The sequence below is a fragment of the Piliocolobus tephrosceles genome, chromosome 16 (genome assembly GCF_002776525.5).
Source record: "Piliocolobus tephrosceles isolate RC106 chromosome 16, ASM277652v3, whole genome shotgun sequence".
Taxonomy (NCBI): Eukaryota; Metazoa; Chordata; class Mammalia; order Primates; family Cercopithecidae; genus Piliocolobus; species Piliocolobus tephrosceles.
Genome location: NC_045449.1, coordinates 21291354 through 21305672, shown reverse-complemented (window position 1 = coordinate 21305672; position 14319 = coordinate 21291354). Strand labels below are relative to the sequence as shown.

General features: G+C 52.2%; 1 protein-coding gene across 1 annotated transcript; it reads left to right on the top strand.

Moving 5' to 3' along the window:
• The first annotated feature begins 874 nt into the window (after positions 1–874).
• On the top strand, positions 875–12292 carry LOC111533643 (methylated-DNA--protein-cysteine methyltransferase-like). Its single transcript, XM_031934346.1, has 5 exons — positions 875–959; positions 1971–2023; positions 2923–3088; positions 3879–4018; positions 12083–12292. The coding sequence occupies exons 1-5, from the start codon at positions 875–877 to the stop codon at positions 12290–12292; spliced, it is 654 nt and encodes a 217-aa protein (XP_031790206.1).
• Positions 12293–14319: the final 2027 nt, after the last annotated feature.

The window sequence follows — 14319 nt, the reverse complement described above, 5'->3', positions numbered from 1 at the left end:
GCACCTGTGTGTATGGGCCTGAGTGTGCCCCTGCTAGCTGCAGCCTGGCTAAGGAAAAGTCCCAAAATCTGGGCTGCTAAAGGACACCCCTTCCCCCTAGGAAACCACATGGACCTTAACAGGCCACCACCCAGGGAGCCATGATGGTAGAGGGAAAGGAGACTCCTCCTCAAGAACTTGGAAGCATAATGGTCTGCCTCCCAGGGAAGAGACCCTCAGTGCTTGTCTGAGCCCTGATCTCAGAGAAGGCCAGCTGCCTGGCCAGCACTGCTGGTGACTGTGCTCTGAGCCTGGCTGTGTGCAGTGGATACACAGGCTTGTTTGCTGAGGTGGCTCTTAGCAGATTATCACAGAGGAGAGATGGACGCCCAGGATAAGGAAGTGATGTGTCTGAGCTCAGTGGTGGCAGACCCAGGCTGGTCCTGGTCTATGTCCTCCTGCCGTGCTCTGGTGTGTGCTATCTTCCTTATTGGAACTAGGTTTGGCTGAGTTGGTCCAGGTTCAGGTGTCAGGCCTGCTCAGAGCCTTGAACTCCACTCCATGGAGTGGCATGAAAACACCTTGTGTAAAAACCCAGTGTCTGTGAAACAAAATGATTTCTCCCCTGACCAGCATCAGAAAAGGGCACCCAGACCCTTGGTGGAGGATGCACAATGCAGGCAGAAAGTTTAGAAAACAGTCTTCTCTGGGTGAGGCAGTTACAGGTGCACACTTTTTTTTTTTTTTTTTTTTTTGAGACAGAGTCTCGCTCTGTCCCCCAGGCTGGAATGCAGTGGCACAATCTCGGCTCACTGCAAGCTCCACCTCCCAGGTTCACGCCATTCTCCTGCCTCAGCCTCCCGGTGCACACATTTAAATAGCCGTCCAAGCCGAAATGAGAATAGCCATGTCCTTCAGATGCAGAAACTCCAAGAAGCAGGTCCTCTCCCTTGACCCCAGCCACGGAAGCCCAGCCCAAGGTACCCAGCACCACAGGACAGGCAGGAGCAAGTGTGAGTTTGGGAAGGAAACAAGGGAAGTAGAGGGGTAAGAGAGAAGAACATCCAGAATGTGGCATTCGGAGGCTGCGTCACAGAGCCCCCAGGTCTCAGGGCTGCTCTCTGGGGAGGCCCATGGCGAAAGACAGAAGGCTGCTGGGGGGGGTGTTGTTTTTTGTTTTTTGAGATGGAGTCTCGCTGTGTCGCCCAGGCTGGAGTGCAGTGGCGCGATCTCAGCTCACTGCAACCTCTGCCTCCTGGGTTCAAGTGATTCTTCTGCCCCAGCCTCCCGAGTATCTGGGACTGCAGGCGAGCACCACCATGCCCAGCTAAATTTTTTTATTTTTAGTAGAGATGGGGTTTCACCATCTTGGCCCGATGGTCTCTAACTCCTCACCTCATGATCCGCCCGCCTTGGCCTCCCAAAGTGCTAGGATTACAGGTGTGAGCCTCCGCACCTGGACCAGAAGGCTGCTGTTTTAGTGGTTGCCCCTTTGGGCCACCTGAAGTGATTGTGCCAGCTACTGAGGACTGATGTGGTCACCTCAACCTCAAGAACTTCTGTTTTCCACGTGCGTGAATGTCTGCGAGTAGATTTCACTCGATTTTAGATAATGATGCTTAACAGCAAGGGTTGCCCCTCTTCAGGAACAGGTGTTATTCAGCCACGTGATTCCACATAGGCTAGGGTTAGAAGCACTGTGCTCTTTGAGAGCTGCTTCAACTAATTACTGCATTTGTTCACTGCAGGGTGAAACTGAGTTTTCAGATACATTTGTAAAATCGGGTGCCTGATTGCTAAACACAGCATTGTTTGAGCTATACTTCCTCATATGTTGCCTGGTACGGACAAGTTAAGAAATGGTTTCCCATGAGAAGCTGACAATGAAGCTGAACATGTTTGATAAACTCTGTGCTCATCTACGGACATATAATTGTTTTATTATACGATACTTTTACACTTGGAAAGAAAGGTGCTCCGTAATTTGGCAGCAATTCGTCAGAGCAGCTCTCGAGGCTGGCGCTCAGATGAGGCCCTTGGAACTGTGCCATTGTTTCTCGGAGCTGCTCTGCACTCCAGTTAGGTTTGTGCACACCTCCCTCGTTTCATTCCTACAAGTTTAGTAAAGTTCCAGGCCGTTCTCCCAGAACACCTAACAGAAAGCACGGAAAACAAAGCCACCAACTTTGTTTCACCGAGGAAGACAGGAAACTGGCCTCCGCTTCTTGCGGTATCGAAGTACTGCTTTCATTGTTTCTTTTCCAAGACAGTTGTCCCAGAAATCTCTTTTCCTCCATGTCAACAGCAGGCTACCTCGCTTTGCTTTGCTTTTTTTAAAAGTTAGGCATAACAACAACAGCAACCATAATAATGATTAACAGTTTGATTTCAAAATGCTTTCTGAAGAAATGATAGTAAACAGAGTGCATTTGCCCAAGGAAACCCCCCAGCCATCAGCCAGTAATACAACTGCATGTGCTAATGAACCCGAAGCTGTTAACGTGGTTTCTTCAGTTAAATTGATTCATGAATTTTGAAGAGAACATTATCTAATGAATTTTCTTTGAATAGAAAGCAATTAAAAGGACAAATCAGTCTGATTAACCCCAAAGTCACCCTCCTGCCACAAATGGTGTACAGTTTGAAATTATGTCATAAAAAAGTAGAGCACATTTGCTATCTTTTTGCCCTCTACTAATCCATGTAAATTAATGAACAACAAAGTTAATTTCTTTGATGTCCCTTTTCTAGTATCACCTGGATTATGCTGATGTTTAATTTGCTTAATGTTATAATAAAGACTAAACAGACTTTTTTCCACAGTGAAGTGATTATCGTTCCCTTCAGTTAAGAAGTGATTTTTATTATTTAACACACATGTAAGGGTGTGTGTCCTTTAAGAAGCAAATCGCACTTTGCCAGCTTGGCACCAAGTGTAATTAGTGTTCTTGTGGACACACTCGGAACATCGTTCCTGCCCGCGGAAGCCTTCCCTTTGTTGCCGCTCTTCAGAAACTCCTGTCCCTGGAGGGCTGGAGCCCCCGCGATGGAGGACTTGGCTCTGTCTCCAGAGCTCCCGAGCTGCATGTCCCCCTTGGAAAGACAATAGGTACTGATTCAGACAGGCCTTCTTCACGTGCCCGGGTTTCTCTCCCGCCGACACCACGCGCGGGTCACAGTTCTGAAACCTGGAGGCAGAGGGAGAGAATGTTCTCCTGCGATCACCTCCTCATTCCTGCAGCAGGATGCGGCACAAATGCAGTTGGATGTGGTTACTCAATTTAAATGGGAATCAAGTCATTTTATTTTTGCAGCCCCATTCACTAAAGATGCCTGTAGCCAAGGTCACCGCCAGCCCCTGCGTACTGTGGTGCTTGGCACTCCAAGCAGTAGCTGGGGGAATCCCGCGCACGGCTGGATGTGGACAGCCAGCATAATATCGCAGCCTGGCCTGTGGCTGCTTTTGCCTTCTTTGTCCCAGTTGAAGTTGGAAATTAACCAGCAGTACAAAAGATTTCCAAGTAGGCGGGCAGCAGGGACTTCTGTGTGTATTAATTGAACCATGCGCTCTCTCACACACGCCCAGTCGCTAGAAGGGTGGCACACGCAACCCCGCGTGGAACACCGGGTTGGAGAGCAGGTAGAAAGAAATTGCAAACCTGCAGTACCAGCTCCAGGGATGCCTTCCAAGGGGCCAGCCTGCGTGGTGGCCTGCCACATGCTCGTGTCTCCTTGCCTGGTGACATGGTGGCGGAGCAGTGCATGGAGGCTGTGTTTTAATTGAGTGTAACACCTCTATTTGTGTCGATGCGTTTCCTGTTTTGGGACTAGCGGCTATTTATATCAGAGCTGCTAAAGCCATTTGTCCAAATAACATCATCCTGCATTCTTCCTTTCAGAGTCGTTCACCAGACAGGTATTATGGAAGCTGCTGAAGGTTGTGAAATTCGGAGAAGTGATTTCTTACCAGCAATTAGCAGCCCTGGCAGGCAACCCCAAAGCCGCGCGAGCTGTGGGAGGAGCAATGAGAAACAATCCTGTGAGTTCTCGTGGCGCGGGCATGGCTGTGGGTGGTGGGTGCATGCAGGCGGCAGGGTGTCATCTGATCCCATGTGTTTCCCCAGAAGGCAGGCTGTGCTGCTGGGGTGGGCAGAGGGTCAACATCTGTGATGGGGACCATTGTGCCAGATGCCTCCAGAAAAGGCAAGGAGGCTACCCCAGCACCACACTCCTGGAAGCTCCTCCACCCCGGGAACACGTCTCCACTGCATGAGCTTCTGGTTGTCTCAGTGAGCATGAGAGGAGGGAGCCTAGAGGAGTGACAAGCAGGCAGAGGGGGCCCCACCTGCTCACTCAGCAGGAGGAAGTGTTGGGTGCCAGTTTTATGGTCCACACTCTTCTAGGTGCCCGGAGTACAGCAGCTAACAAAACAGACAAAAAGGCCTACCTGCAAGGTGCCTGCATCCTAGCAGGATGGCCGAGCAAGGGTGCACATCCAACCCCATCTCTCTGTGGGCTGCAGTCCCCCTGAGTCCCAGGGCTCCCTGGGTCTCAAGAGCTAAAGCATCACACGTGAGCACACAAGGTGGGAGGCCTTGCAGCATGGGACGAGGGACCTGGACCACACACACCTCCTGTCTCAACAGGGATGGTAGCCTCCCCAGAGCCCTTCTATGTCCTCATCCTTCCCACGCGTCTGCAGTCAGGTTTCACTGAACTCGAGGCTCCCAGGCTATGCAGCGTCAGGCCGTGCTCCCCAGAGGACAAGGCCCAACCGGGACACAGCATGGGTGGGCAGCATGGCCTGTGGTGCCTGGGGGCAATGCGGGTGCCCTTGCTGTCCCATCTCACAGCACCCGGGCTTGGCAACTGGGCCGCAGACCATCTAGCATGAAGGGGGAAGTCACACACAGCATGCCATGTGGGCCTGGCCAAGGCCATGCGTGCCTGTGTGTGTGGGCAGGAAGGGTGCCCCCATCTGCATGGCCCATTGGGAGAACCCACACAACCTCGAGAACGCCCCTGGAATATTCACCCAGTGAGGGTGTGTGGTCACATTGGCAATGTCTTCTCCCGAAAGCGCTATGAAAGTTTGTAACACGATGGAAGCATACCATCTGATCAGGGAGTGCAAATGTGATCACTCCATCATGGGATGGGAAATGACTAAATCAGATAGGCCTCACTTTTTGAAAAATTGCTGTGGCCTTGCTGTCTGTTTCCAAAACTGTTTCCATCCCTGCTCATAGCAGGAGAGGCTGGCGAGTTCACACCACAGCCTGGTGCTCCTGCTGCCCACTGTGGCAGCCCGGGGGCAGAGCGTCCATTTCTAGGAGATGACAGTTACGTAGACTTTTACACAAAACTGTATTCTTAGTCCCTAAAAAGCAAGTCCGGTAGGTTTGCAGTGGATTTCATTGTTGTAATGTACACCCTAATCTAGGTGAGCTTTCTGCCGTATTAAATATCCCAAATATCCCAGGAGGGAGATACCACAGGGACAGCCACCATCCCCACCTCCTCCATCTCTTCCTGTCCTCAGTTTTGGTGACAGTGGCTGGTGGGTGCAGTTGGCCCTTCCTTTTGCACCTGTTGCACGTTAATTGCAGCGTCTTCAGCTACATTGTCGTAAAACATCTGCACCACGCCGTAGGGATCTGATTTTTATGGCACGTTGGGAGATGTTTCCTTATCAAATTTCTGAGGATGACTTTTGACATTTCCCAGTAAAGCTTAACCTACATCCCCCTCTGGAAGGCCGCTGTCTTCTCCCCGGCTGTGAGTCAGTTTTGAGGTGTTCAACCTGATGAAAAGGCAGCTCAGATGCCATTGTGTGGTGGCTGAGTGTAGGGCCCATGAGAACTGTGGATGCAAATGGGGTTTTGGGGGTCCTCTTCCTGCATCAGTGCAGTGACTATTTCAGGCAGTGTCTATGCTTTGTGCCCTTTGAGGACAGTAAGTCCTTGTCTTCTCCCCACTGAGGTGGATTCTGCTCCCTCCGTGCACACATGTGAAGATGGGAGTGGCGCCGTCAGTGGGCGCCGACTCTGCTCGCTCCCTTGTGTGTGCAGCTCCCCTTTTGCTGTAAAGACAAGCTCCACTAACTGACATGTGCGGTGTGGCAACACTCTCCCCCACCAGCCTTTCGTGACGCCAGCAGTTTCTCACTCTGCAGTGAAGATGCCGTTGCTGGTTAGCAATCCTGCTTGTGGCGATATTCGGAGACATTTATTGTTCTGCAAACCAGCGTGACTCTCTTCTCCTGCTATTAATCTCTATGAGTGTCTCTGTTTCAGTATGACCTCAGTCACTGCAATGTATAAAGTAGTATCACATGGGGTATAAAACCCTAATGTCCGTAAAGTCCACACATCGACACCCCGTCACATGGCAAAGCCAAGACTGGAGGTGAGCACAGCATCAGGTAGGAGGGTTCTACAAACACCAAGTCTCACCCTTCTCAGCATCCACATGCCTCCTGGGCCGAGGGCAGCCAGGCGGTGGTGGCCTCCCGTGGCCTTTCTGTGGGCTCCACCGTGTGCAGTGACCTTCAACCTGAGGAGGAGGCTGCAGCAGGACCTCTGTAGCCTCTGTGGGGCTACGGTGCCCACAGACGCCTCAAATTATAGCACAGATATACCAGAGATATTCCTGCAAGAAGTCTTCAGCTACGTAGTTTACTGTCATTCAGGTTGACAGACTCCCAAATTCCCATTAGAAACCTCATTAGAATGGGCTAGGAGGATGAAAAGGTGTCCCAGGGACTTGAGGGAGGAAGAGCCCTGGCCAGCAGTGAGCCACTGCTGCTGTCAGTGTTCTCAGGAATGTTTCCCTTTGGCGTTGACAGCAGCGTCCCAGCTGGAAGCCTGCACACATCCACTCCAGCCCAGATGGTGCATCGCTGAGACTTGCTCATTGAAAACATCCCTTATATTCAGACTGAGTCGAGTGATTTTGGATTTAAGGGAGGGGAGTGAAAAATGGACTTGGAATGTTAGAAAACATCGTAAAGCTCATTGTGCATTAATTCCTTAGGTGGCTTGCAATAAACAGGAGCACATGCTGGTTCATATTACTGCATTTGCTGTCAGCATGAGTTTCTCTTCCCCAACCAGAGTAAGGGATGGCTTTTGCCATGCAGGGGTTTCCTTTATCCTAGGAGCTTGATTTCTCCAGAATTTTCCAGGAAGGACTCACCAGCCAGTGTAAGGTGGTTGGTCAGCATTCCTGGAAGGCTGTCTCCCCAACCCAGCAGGAGAGGATGGTCAGTTTCCCAGTATATTGAGTAGAAAACTCCTTACGGCCCACCCCCTCTACAAAGCACCCTTCCTCTTCATCCTCAGACAGAATTTGCTAAATGCAGTTCAAAGGCAATCGATACATTGCACAGAGAGTCTCCCCACCTTTTTCTAAACAAATGCATTCCTGAGGAGTTAGTTTATTCACAGATTGCCATGAGTGTTAATGACTCCCTGAGTCTTGTTCTGTCAGTCACCCAGATGGCTGCTGATAAAGACTTAGCATCATGTTCTAAGTGTCAGGGTTGTCAGTGGAGCTGAACCTTTTGACCAGAAGAAAAAAATGCACAGGGAGCTATTGATTACAGCTTCTCAGTGTCACTTGTTCACCAGGATTTAGGTATTGATGAGGCTGCAAGTGAAAACAAGCTCTTTCCCTTGTGGGCTGCTGCCCAGAAGAACAAAGGTGAAGCTGGAAAAAATATTCAGCTGGTACCAGAATCAGAAGGATTCCATCATTGATTGAAAGGCCCCTTCATGTTATTTTTGTTGGAAACAAATCTATGGGTTTGGAAGTTTTATAGCATTTGAGAAAGGGGCTGCATAAGTGATGGATTCGTGTATTGGATAAATTAGATTTCACAGCATGAAGATTTCAATACAGCTGTAATATTATGAGCTTCTTGGTTATTGATAAAAATTACATTTTATGCAGCACATGCTTGAAAGGAGAGGACATAGAGGATACGGATCCTTTGAAAATGTCCTTAGGGCCCCGATACATTTCAGCAGGTTTCATTATTTTAATAGTCTGAAACCTGCCGCCAAAATTCACACAAACAGAAGCAGCGTTCCCTATTTCTGATGGTAAAAAGAGTGCCTATTTGGTAAGTCACCTCTTCCCCATCCCAGCATGCTAAGGTGAGGACTGGTCCTAGCTGTCGGGGTCATTGTTACTCCGTGCTGTCTGTCCTGGCCTCTGCATTGATGTATAGGGAGAGGGAGACGCGTTTATTTTACTAACTTTTATAATTTCGTAGCTCATGGAGAGGGAGAGAAGAAAAACCGAAGCTCTGCTGTGAAGTCTGCTCTTAGGCAGGAAAACTGAACACTGGTGCCTAAATGTTTATAAACCGAGATTGAATTAAATGCCTACCTCTTTATCAGCCAAAAAGGTGAATTTGTATTATCTGATAATGCCCTCACAGCAATTATTAATGGCACTGTTGTATTTGATAAAAATCATCCATCAGGGTAAATATTCCAACCTGGAGATTTCCTGTTTACTACACCTCACTCTATTAAACTCAACGCTGGAAACAGTCAGCCCTCTGCCACCTGCGTGTTCCCATGTCATAGTCGTCAGAAGCCTCTTAGACTGCGTCATTGGTGCATGTTACCATAGTGACCCAAACTGATTGTCAAATCAGGATGAGCTGTGTGATGTGCAGGAAGCCAGAGCCCCATCTTGCAGCCATGTCATCTGCCGGCACCAGCTGCCATCCCACAAAGTCCCACCTCAACAGTCCACGTCAGGGAGGAGCAGTGTGGTGTGTGGAGCCATGCAGGAGAGTGATTAGAGCCCCTTCTTTGCTACTTAACAGCCTTATGAACTTGGGCATGAGACTCCATTTGGCTGGAGGCTGACAGGCCTGGTGGGGCCTGGCGGGGGTGATGAGGGCCATAGCTGGGGTGGAAGATGCAGCAGCATCAGGCACAGGCATACCTGCTCCCAGGGGCTTTAAGCACCCTTTCCAAGGGGGCTGGGGCTTCCCCCACCTCCCTCAGGGACATGTGTAGCTGGGCCCCACAGAGAGCCACCCAGCAGATGAAACCTGTGTGGCAGGTCCGTGTGTGACAGGTCTGTGTGTGGCAGTGACACAAGCTGCCTGCCCCAAAAGCCTTGGGGGATGCAAGGATAGGAATCACCTCCCTAGGAAGCAGAGGTGCCCATGAAATAGAGCTTGGAGACGCTGGACCCACGCCCCCAGCTGCTTCCTCTAAAAGCTCACCTGACCAGTAACTGATTGCTTTGTCCAGTTCACTGGCTTTGAAGGGTGGAGTGTCGGGAAGCTGGGCATGGGCGGAAATCATCTCTCTGTTGAGCTGGGGATATGTGGGGAGAAAAAGAAGAGTGGAGTCGGAGTGATACCCAGGGGTACCCGGAGTGATACATGGGGGTAGTCTGGACATACCTCATCCTTGGGATCCTGTAGGAACGGCTGTTTTTTCTCATCAGGGTAGGACGCTGGGAGCAGGGCAGCCATGTGTGAGGGCCTGGGGAGAGGCCCCAGGTCTGCAGCATCCGTGTATGGGCCATCTGGGTTGTGGGGATGAGTAGGCTGCCCTCCAGCTCAGGATGCAGGAGGAAGGGGGGCCAGGCAGTAAGCGGTCCCTAGACATCTCCCATGTGCCCTCCACATGTTGTGCCAGCCAAGAACCTTCCAGAGCAAACTTGGTGCCCTCCACCTTTCCTCTGGAGCCCGCGCTGGCTCCTGTGGTTATGCTCATTGGCAGTTTACCTTCTTCACGGAGCAGTCACTGTGATGCTTTGCACAGTGATGAGGCATTTCCCCCAACACATCCGCCGAGATGTCCTGGCCCCTTAGTGGCTGCCCACCCATGCACCTGCTCCCCAGGTAGCATGAGCTACTTAGGGATGAAGGCTGTTGCCCGGGAGGCTCTCTGGCCAATTCTTGCCTTAGAAATCTGTGCAAAACTTCCCCACATGCTCCTGGGAAGCTGCTCTGGAGAAGCTCTTCACAGTAACTGCTTGTTGGGATGCTTAAGCACATGGCTCTGGAGCCCCTGGAGTTCCCTGCAGTGGCCATGCAGGCTGTGTGGCCATCCCTGTCTGCCCAGGCAGAGGGGGACAACCAGAGAGATGCCCATATGTTACATCCCTGTCTTCCACCTTTCTGAGCCAACTGAGAAATGGATAGCAGACCTCAAGATTTTAGCTTTATTAGGATAAACGCAAGATTGAAGGGGGCGGGTGGAGGGCCAGTGGCATGGCCATGGTGGCTTCCCAGTAATTACCACAAAAATTATACTCACCATCATTGTCCCCTCTGGCCAAGCTCAGGCCCCCCAGCCAGGGCAGGGGCTGACCATCTCAGAAGAGATCAGGACGCCCAGAGCCCTGGGGCAGACAGGTCACCTGCAGGAGCCCTAACGGTGCTAAGCTGGGCGTACCCCTCTTCCTCCCTTATTGGTCGTCAGTGACTCATTCTCCTTTGTGGGGGTGAGAGTGGAGGAGGCCAGAACCCACATGGAAACCAGAGGCAGGGGCCACAGCACCTGCCCCCACCCACCACAGGTGGCTCTCAGAGCTTCAGCCAGACAGTGGACCCATGGAGCTCCTCCTGTCTACACAGCTTGGGCAATGCCAAAGGACCAAGGCAGAGTCTTCCTGAGGACTGCACTGAAGGAGGCACCTGCCCCTCTGGAGGGAACAGGGATTCCCTTCCCCTGGTGGGACTGACAATAAAGAAGCAGTTGGTAGGCAAGATCCGGGGCCTGTGCATGGCTGCGTGGTTGTGGTCCTCACTCTGGATCAGCCCCTATCAGCACAGGGCATCCTGAATTTAGGTCAGCGACAGATCCAGATCGTGCTGGCTCCAGGCGAAATAACAGGTTGGGCACTGCCGAAGGCCCCCGGAGGCTACAGCCAGAGGCCTGTCCCTAGGGGCGTGGGAGCCACGTGGGAGTCACTGCCTGCAACTTGGAGCTCTCTGGAGCCATGCCCTCACCCTTTCAAGGTGGTGCCAGCCCTGGCCTCATGTGCGGGATGAGGATGGCAGCATCTTGAGCTGTGGGTGAGTTTGGGTGAACGTGCAGATGGCACCTTGAAAGCGTCGCTGCCTTGGGTCCCTGGGTGGAGCCCTTTTGACCATCGCTGCTTCCTGTTTGGTTGGGTGGGGGTGGTTTTCCTTGTGATGCAAGCTCACTTTTTGAAGCCCCTCTGCTAGTTTAAGACAGATGTGTGCTCAGCATCACTCTCAGGTGAACGGCTGGACGATAGCTCTGTCTCCCCAAGCTCCTGAGTGGGGAGGCTGCAACAGCCTGTGGGAGGGCTGAGGGCAGGGAGGGAAATTGGGTCTGGGTCCCTGCTGGGACCCAGTGGAAGAGATGAGCATGCCCTACCCCCAGTGAGGGTGACCAGGGAGCTTCTCAGACCCCTACAGGTACCCCAAGACTATAGAGGGAGACACATCCTGCTCCTGTGCACAGCGTGAGGCAGGGGTTGGCCAAGTCCTCCTGTCAAGGGCCAGAGAGTAAATATATTAGGCTTGGCAAAGCAGCCACAGCCAGTATTGAGAAAAAGGCATGGCTGCGTTCCAGTAAAGCTTCATTTACAAAAGCAGGTGATGCACAGCATGGGCCCACAGCCACAGTTGGCTGGCCATGGGCTGGAGAGGCCTGTGCAGGTACGGTCTTCTCTGATGTTTCCTGTGATGCCTGGGTGGTGTCTGGGGAGTGTTTGAGAGCGTCACATACCACCAGAACTTGGAAATGTAGTTTTCGGTTTTGTAAGTGAATGTTGTAAATTACTCACCGGGTGAAATTCAGTTTTCTCCTCCCAAATCTTGGCATAAAGTGATTCTCTGAAGATGCCCCCCGCCATCTCAGGGCATTCATCCCTCCCCCAGCCCATGCTGAGACCTCCAGGGACTCAAGGGCCTCAGGGGAAGGGGAGTTCATGCTGAGCCATAGCTGGCACCCACCCATGCCAACAGCCTGCCACCCCCATGGGCCCCTGCTTCGTGGGCACAGGACTCCTGTCAATCAGGGCCTTGGCCTTGACCCCAAAGACCTCATTGTCCAGATCCCTGACTGACGGTGGCTGCCTCCCTGTCTTCCAGGTCCCCATCCTCATCCCGTGCCACAGAGTGGTCTGCGGCAGCGGAGCCGTGGGCAACTACTCCGGAGGACTGGCCGTGAAGGAATGGCTTCTGGTCCACAAAGGCCACCAGGCGGGGAAGCCAGGCTTGGGAGGGAGCTCAGGTCTGGCAGGGGCCTGGCTCAAGAGAGTGGGGGCTACCTCGGGCTCCCTGCCTGTTGGCCGAAACTGAGTGTGTGCGGTAGGATGGATGTTTGAGCAACACACTTGTGTAACACTGCATCAGACATGGGGTGTGGAGGCACCACTATATTAAAGGAGGTGGCAGTGTCCTTGGATCAAGCGTGTCTGCCCCCTCTGTTTCCGTGTTTTCCAGCAAGATGAGTTCAGATGCCCGTGGTCCTGCACACATTTGTTTCCTTCTCTAAAGCTGTCCTTGCTCTATTTTTCATGTCCATTAAAACAGGCCAAGTGAGTGGGGAAGGCCTGGTTCATGTTGGGGGCCACAGCCCGGGATGGGACAGTCTTGCACCATCAGGCCACAGATGGCTGCCACAACCACTGTCCAGAGCCAGCTAAGGCCTGTCCCAGGCCATCCACACTAGAAAGCTGGCCCTGCCCCAGCACATCCCGACCATGCCTCCCTTCCTGGCTGTGTCCACAGCTGTGATGACATTTTCCACTCACAGTTCCTAGCATCCCACACTCAGGTCTCACTGAAGGAAACGGGAACAGGCCACGGAAGTCAATGCTTACAGAGGTTTTCTAGCTTTGTTTCCTACCTGCCAAAAAGGCTAATGCAAGATACATCCACTTATGGTATGTATCCAGCGGGTAGAAAATAACCATTTGCCAAGATTTGGAAAGACAAAGCGCTCTCTGAACACGGGTTCAATGGAGCTTGCACCTCTCTGAGACCTGAAGTCGAGTCTCACCCTCGCTCCATACTCACTGGCCTAGTGTGCTCTGGGTGCAGGTAGGAAGGGACATGGGCCTCTCATCTCAGGGGCTGCCCCAAAGGGGCATCAGGGACCGTGGGCCTGTTAGGACCCCAGCACCCCAATGTCGATCCTGGAAGTCAAAGGTCATGACTGTAGTGGGCCAGGTCATGTCACTGATGGCAGCAGGGAGGGTTGCCAGCATGGGCGGTGCACTGCCGTCTGATACTTCATTATCATGTTGTCATGCTAGCAGTATAATTAACTATATCCAAAAGCCAGAGGGAAACCTGTAGCTCTGCATATGGAGAAATAAAACAGAGCATATGATGTATAGAGAAAATAAACCACACCCAGCTGTGCACTAAAGCGCCGTGTTCTTAGCCAGCGTTCCTTGCCACGGTGTGAACCACAGCAGGGAAGCTCGTGCAGTTCTATACATAATCAAGGCCTGGATGAAAACGTGGCCTTAGTATGATTGGGAGCTGCCTTGTATTTCATGTTGTCTTAACACCAACAAAGGAAAACTGATTTCAGACTTTTTTCACTGATTTATGATTTATTATATCTCTTTCTGGCATCAGCCAAAATCTGGGTTTTTCCTATGACATGAAGTGATGTGACTCTTACCCCATTGTCTTAACTCTTGGTATTTTTGAAGCAGGGTAAGTCACCCAGCAAGTCATGTAGAAATGTGCTGCTTTGTGGGACAAGCCCTGGGCCTCCTTGCTCCCGGCAGGCCTCAGGTGCCACACACCGCCTCACCGTCAGGACTCACAGGATGTCTGGTTATTTTTGACATTGCTGAAGGTGAGTGGGAATAGCTGGGTGCACTGTGCCCCAGAGGTGGTGCCCTGCGTCCCCCACAGATGATGCCTCTCCCCAGTGATGGCCGGTCACCAGGCATGGCTTTCTCCTCTGCATGAACAGAACAGAAGCTTCTGGCTCTCCAAGGCAGCACAGCTTGGAGCCTGATGGCCTGGGTGTGCGAGCCGTGAGTGCTTTCCAAAAGAGGGCACCAGAGCCCTGCGGTGTGCTGTGGAGACCCCGGCAGCACTATTCCTGCTGGAGGATGGATTTGAAGAAGGGTGGCTGGGTGGCACCCCGATGGCTCCCTGTGCTCCCTGAGACCCTGCAGGCCGCCCTCTGCAGGGTCTCAGGGAGACCAGTAGGCACACATGCTGCAGGCAGGCTGCCTCCGTTGTTTGGGTCCCATGAAGGATGGGAGCCTCTGAGTGAGATCTCCAGGTTTCTAATCAGGCACGGGCTCTGAGGGAGGGTCTTGGGGCCACATGACTGCAGACAGCGAGGACCAAGCCCC

Bases quoted from the DNA above. Each gene is read 5' to 3' on its own strand.
- LOC111533643 (XM_031934346.1), top strand. From the start codon at position 875: ATGAGAATAGCCATGTCCTTCAGATGCAGAAACTCCAAGAAGCAGGTC. The intron at 960-1,970 runs GTACCCAGCACC...GTAATTTGGCAG, and splicing joins CCACGGAAGCCCAGCCCAAG to CAATTCGTCAGAGCAGCTCT. The intron at 3,089-3,878 runs GTACTGATTCAG...TCTTCCTTTCAG, and splicing joins CCCCCTTGGAAAGACAATAG to AGTCGTTCACCAGACAGGTA.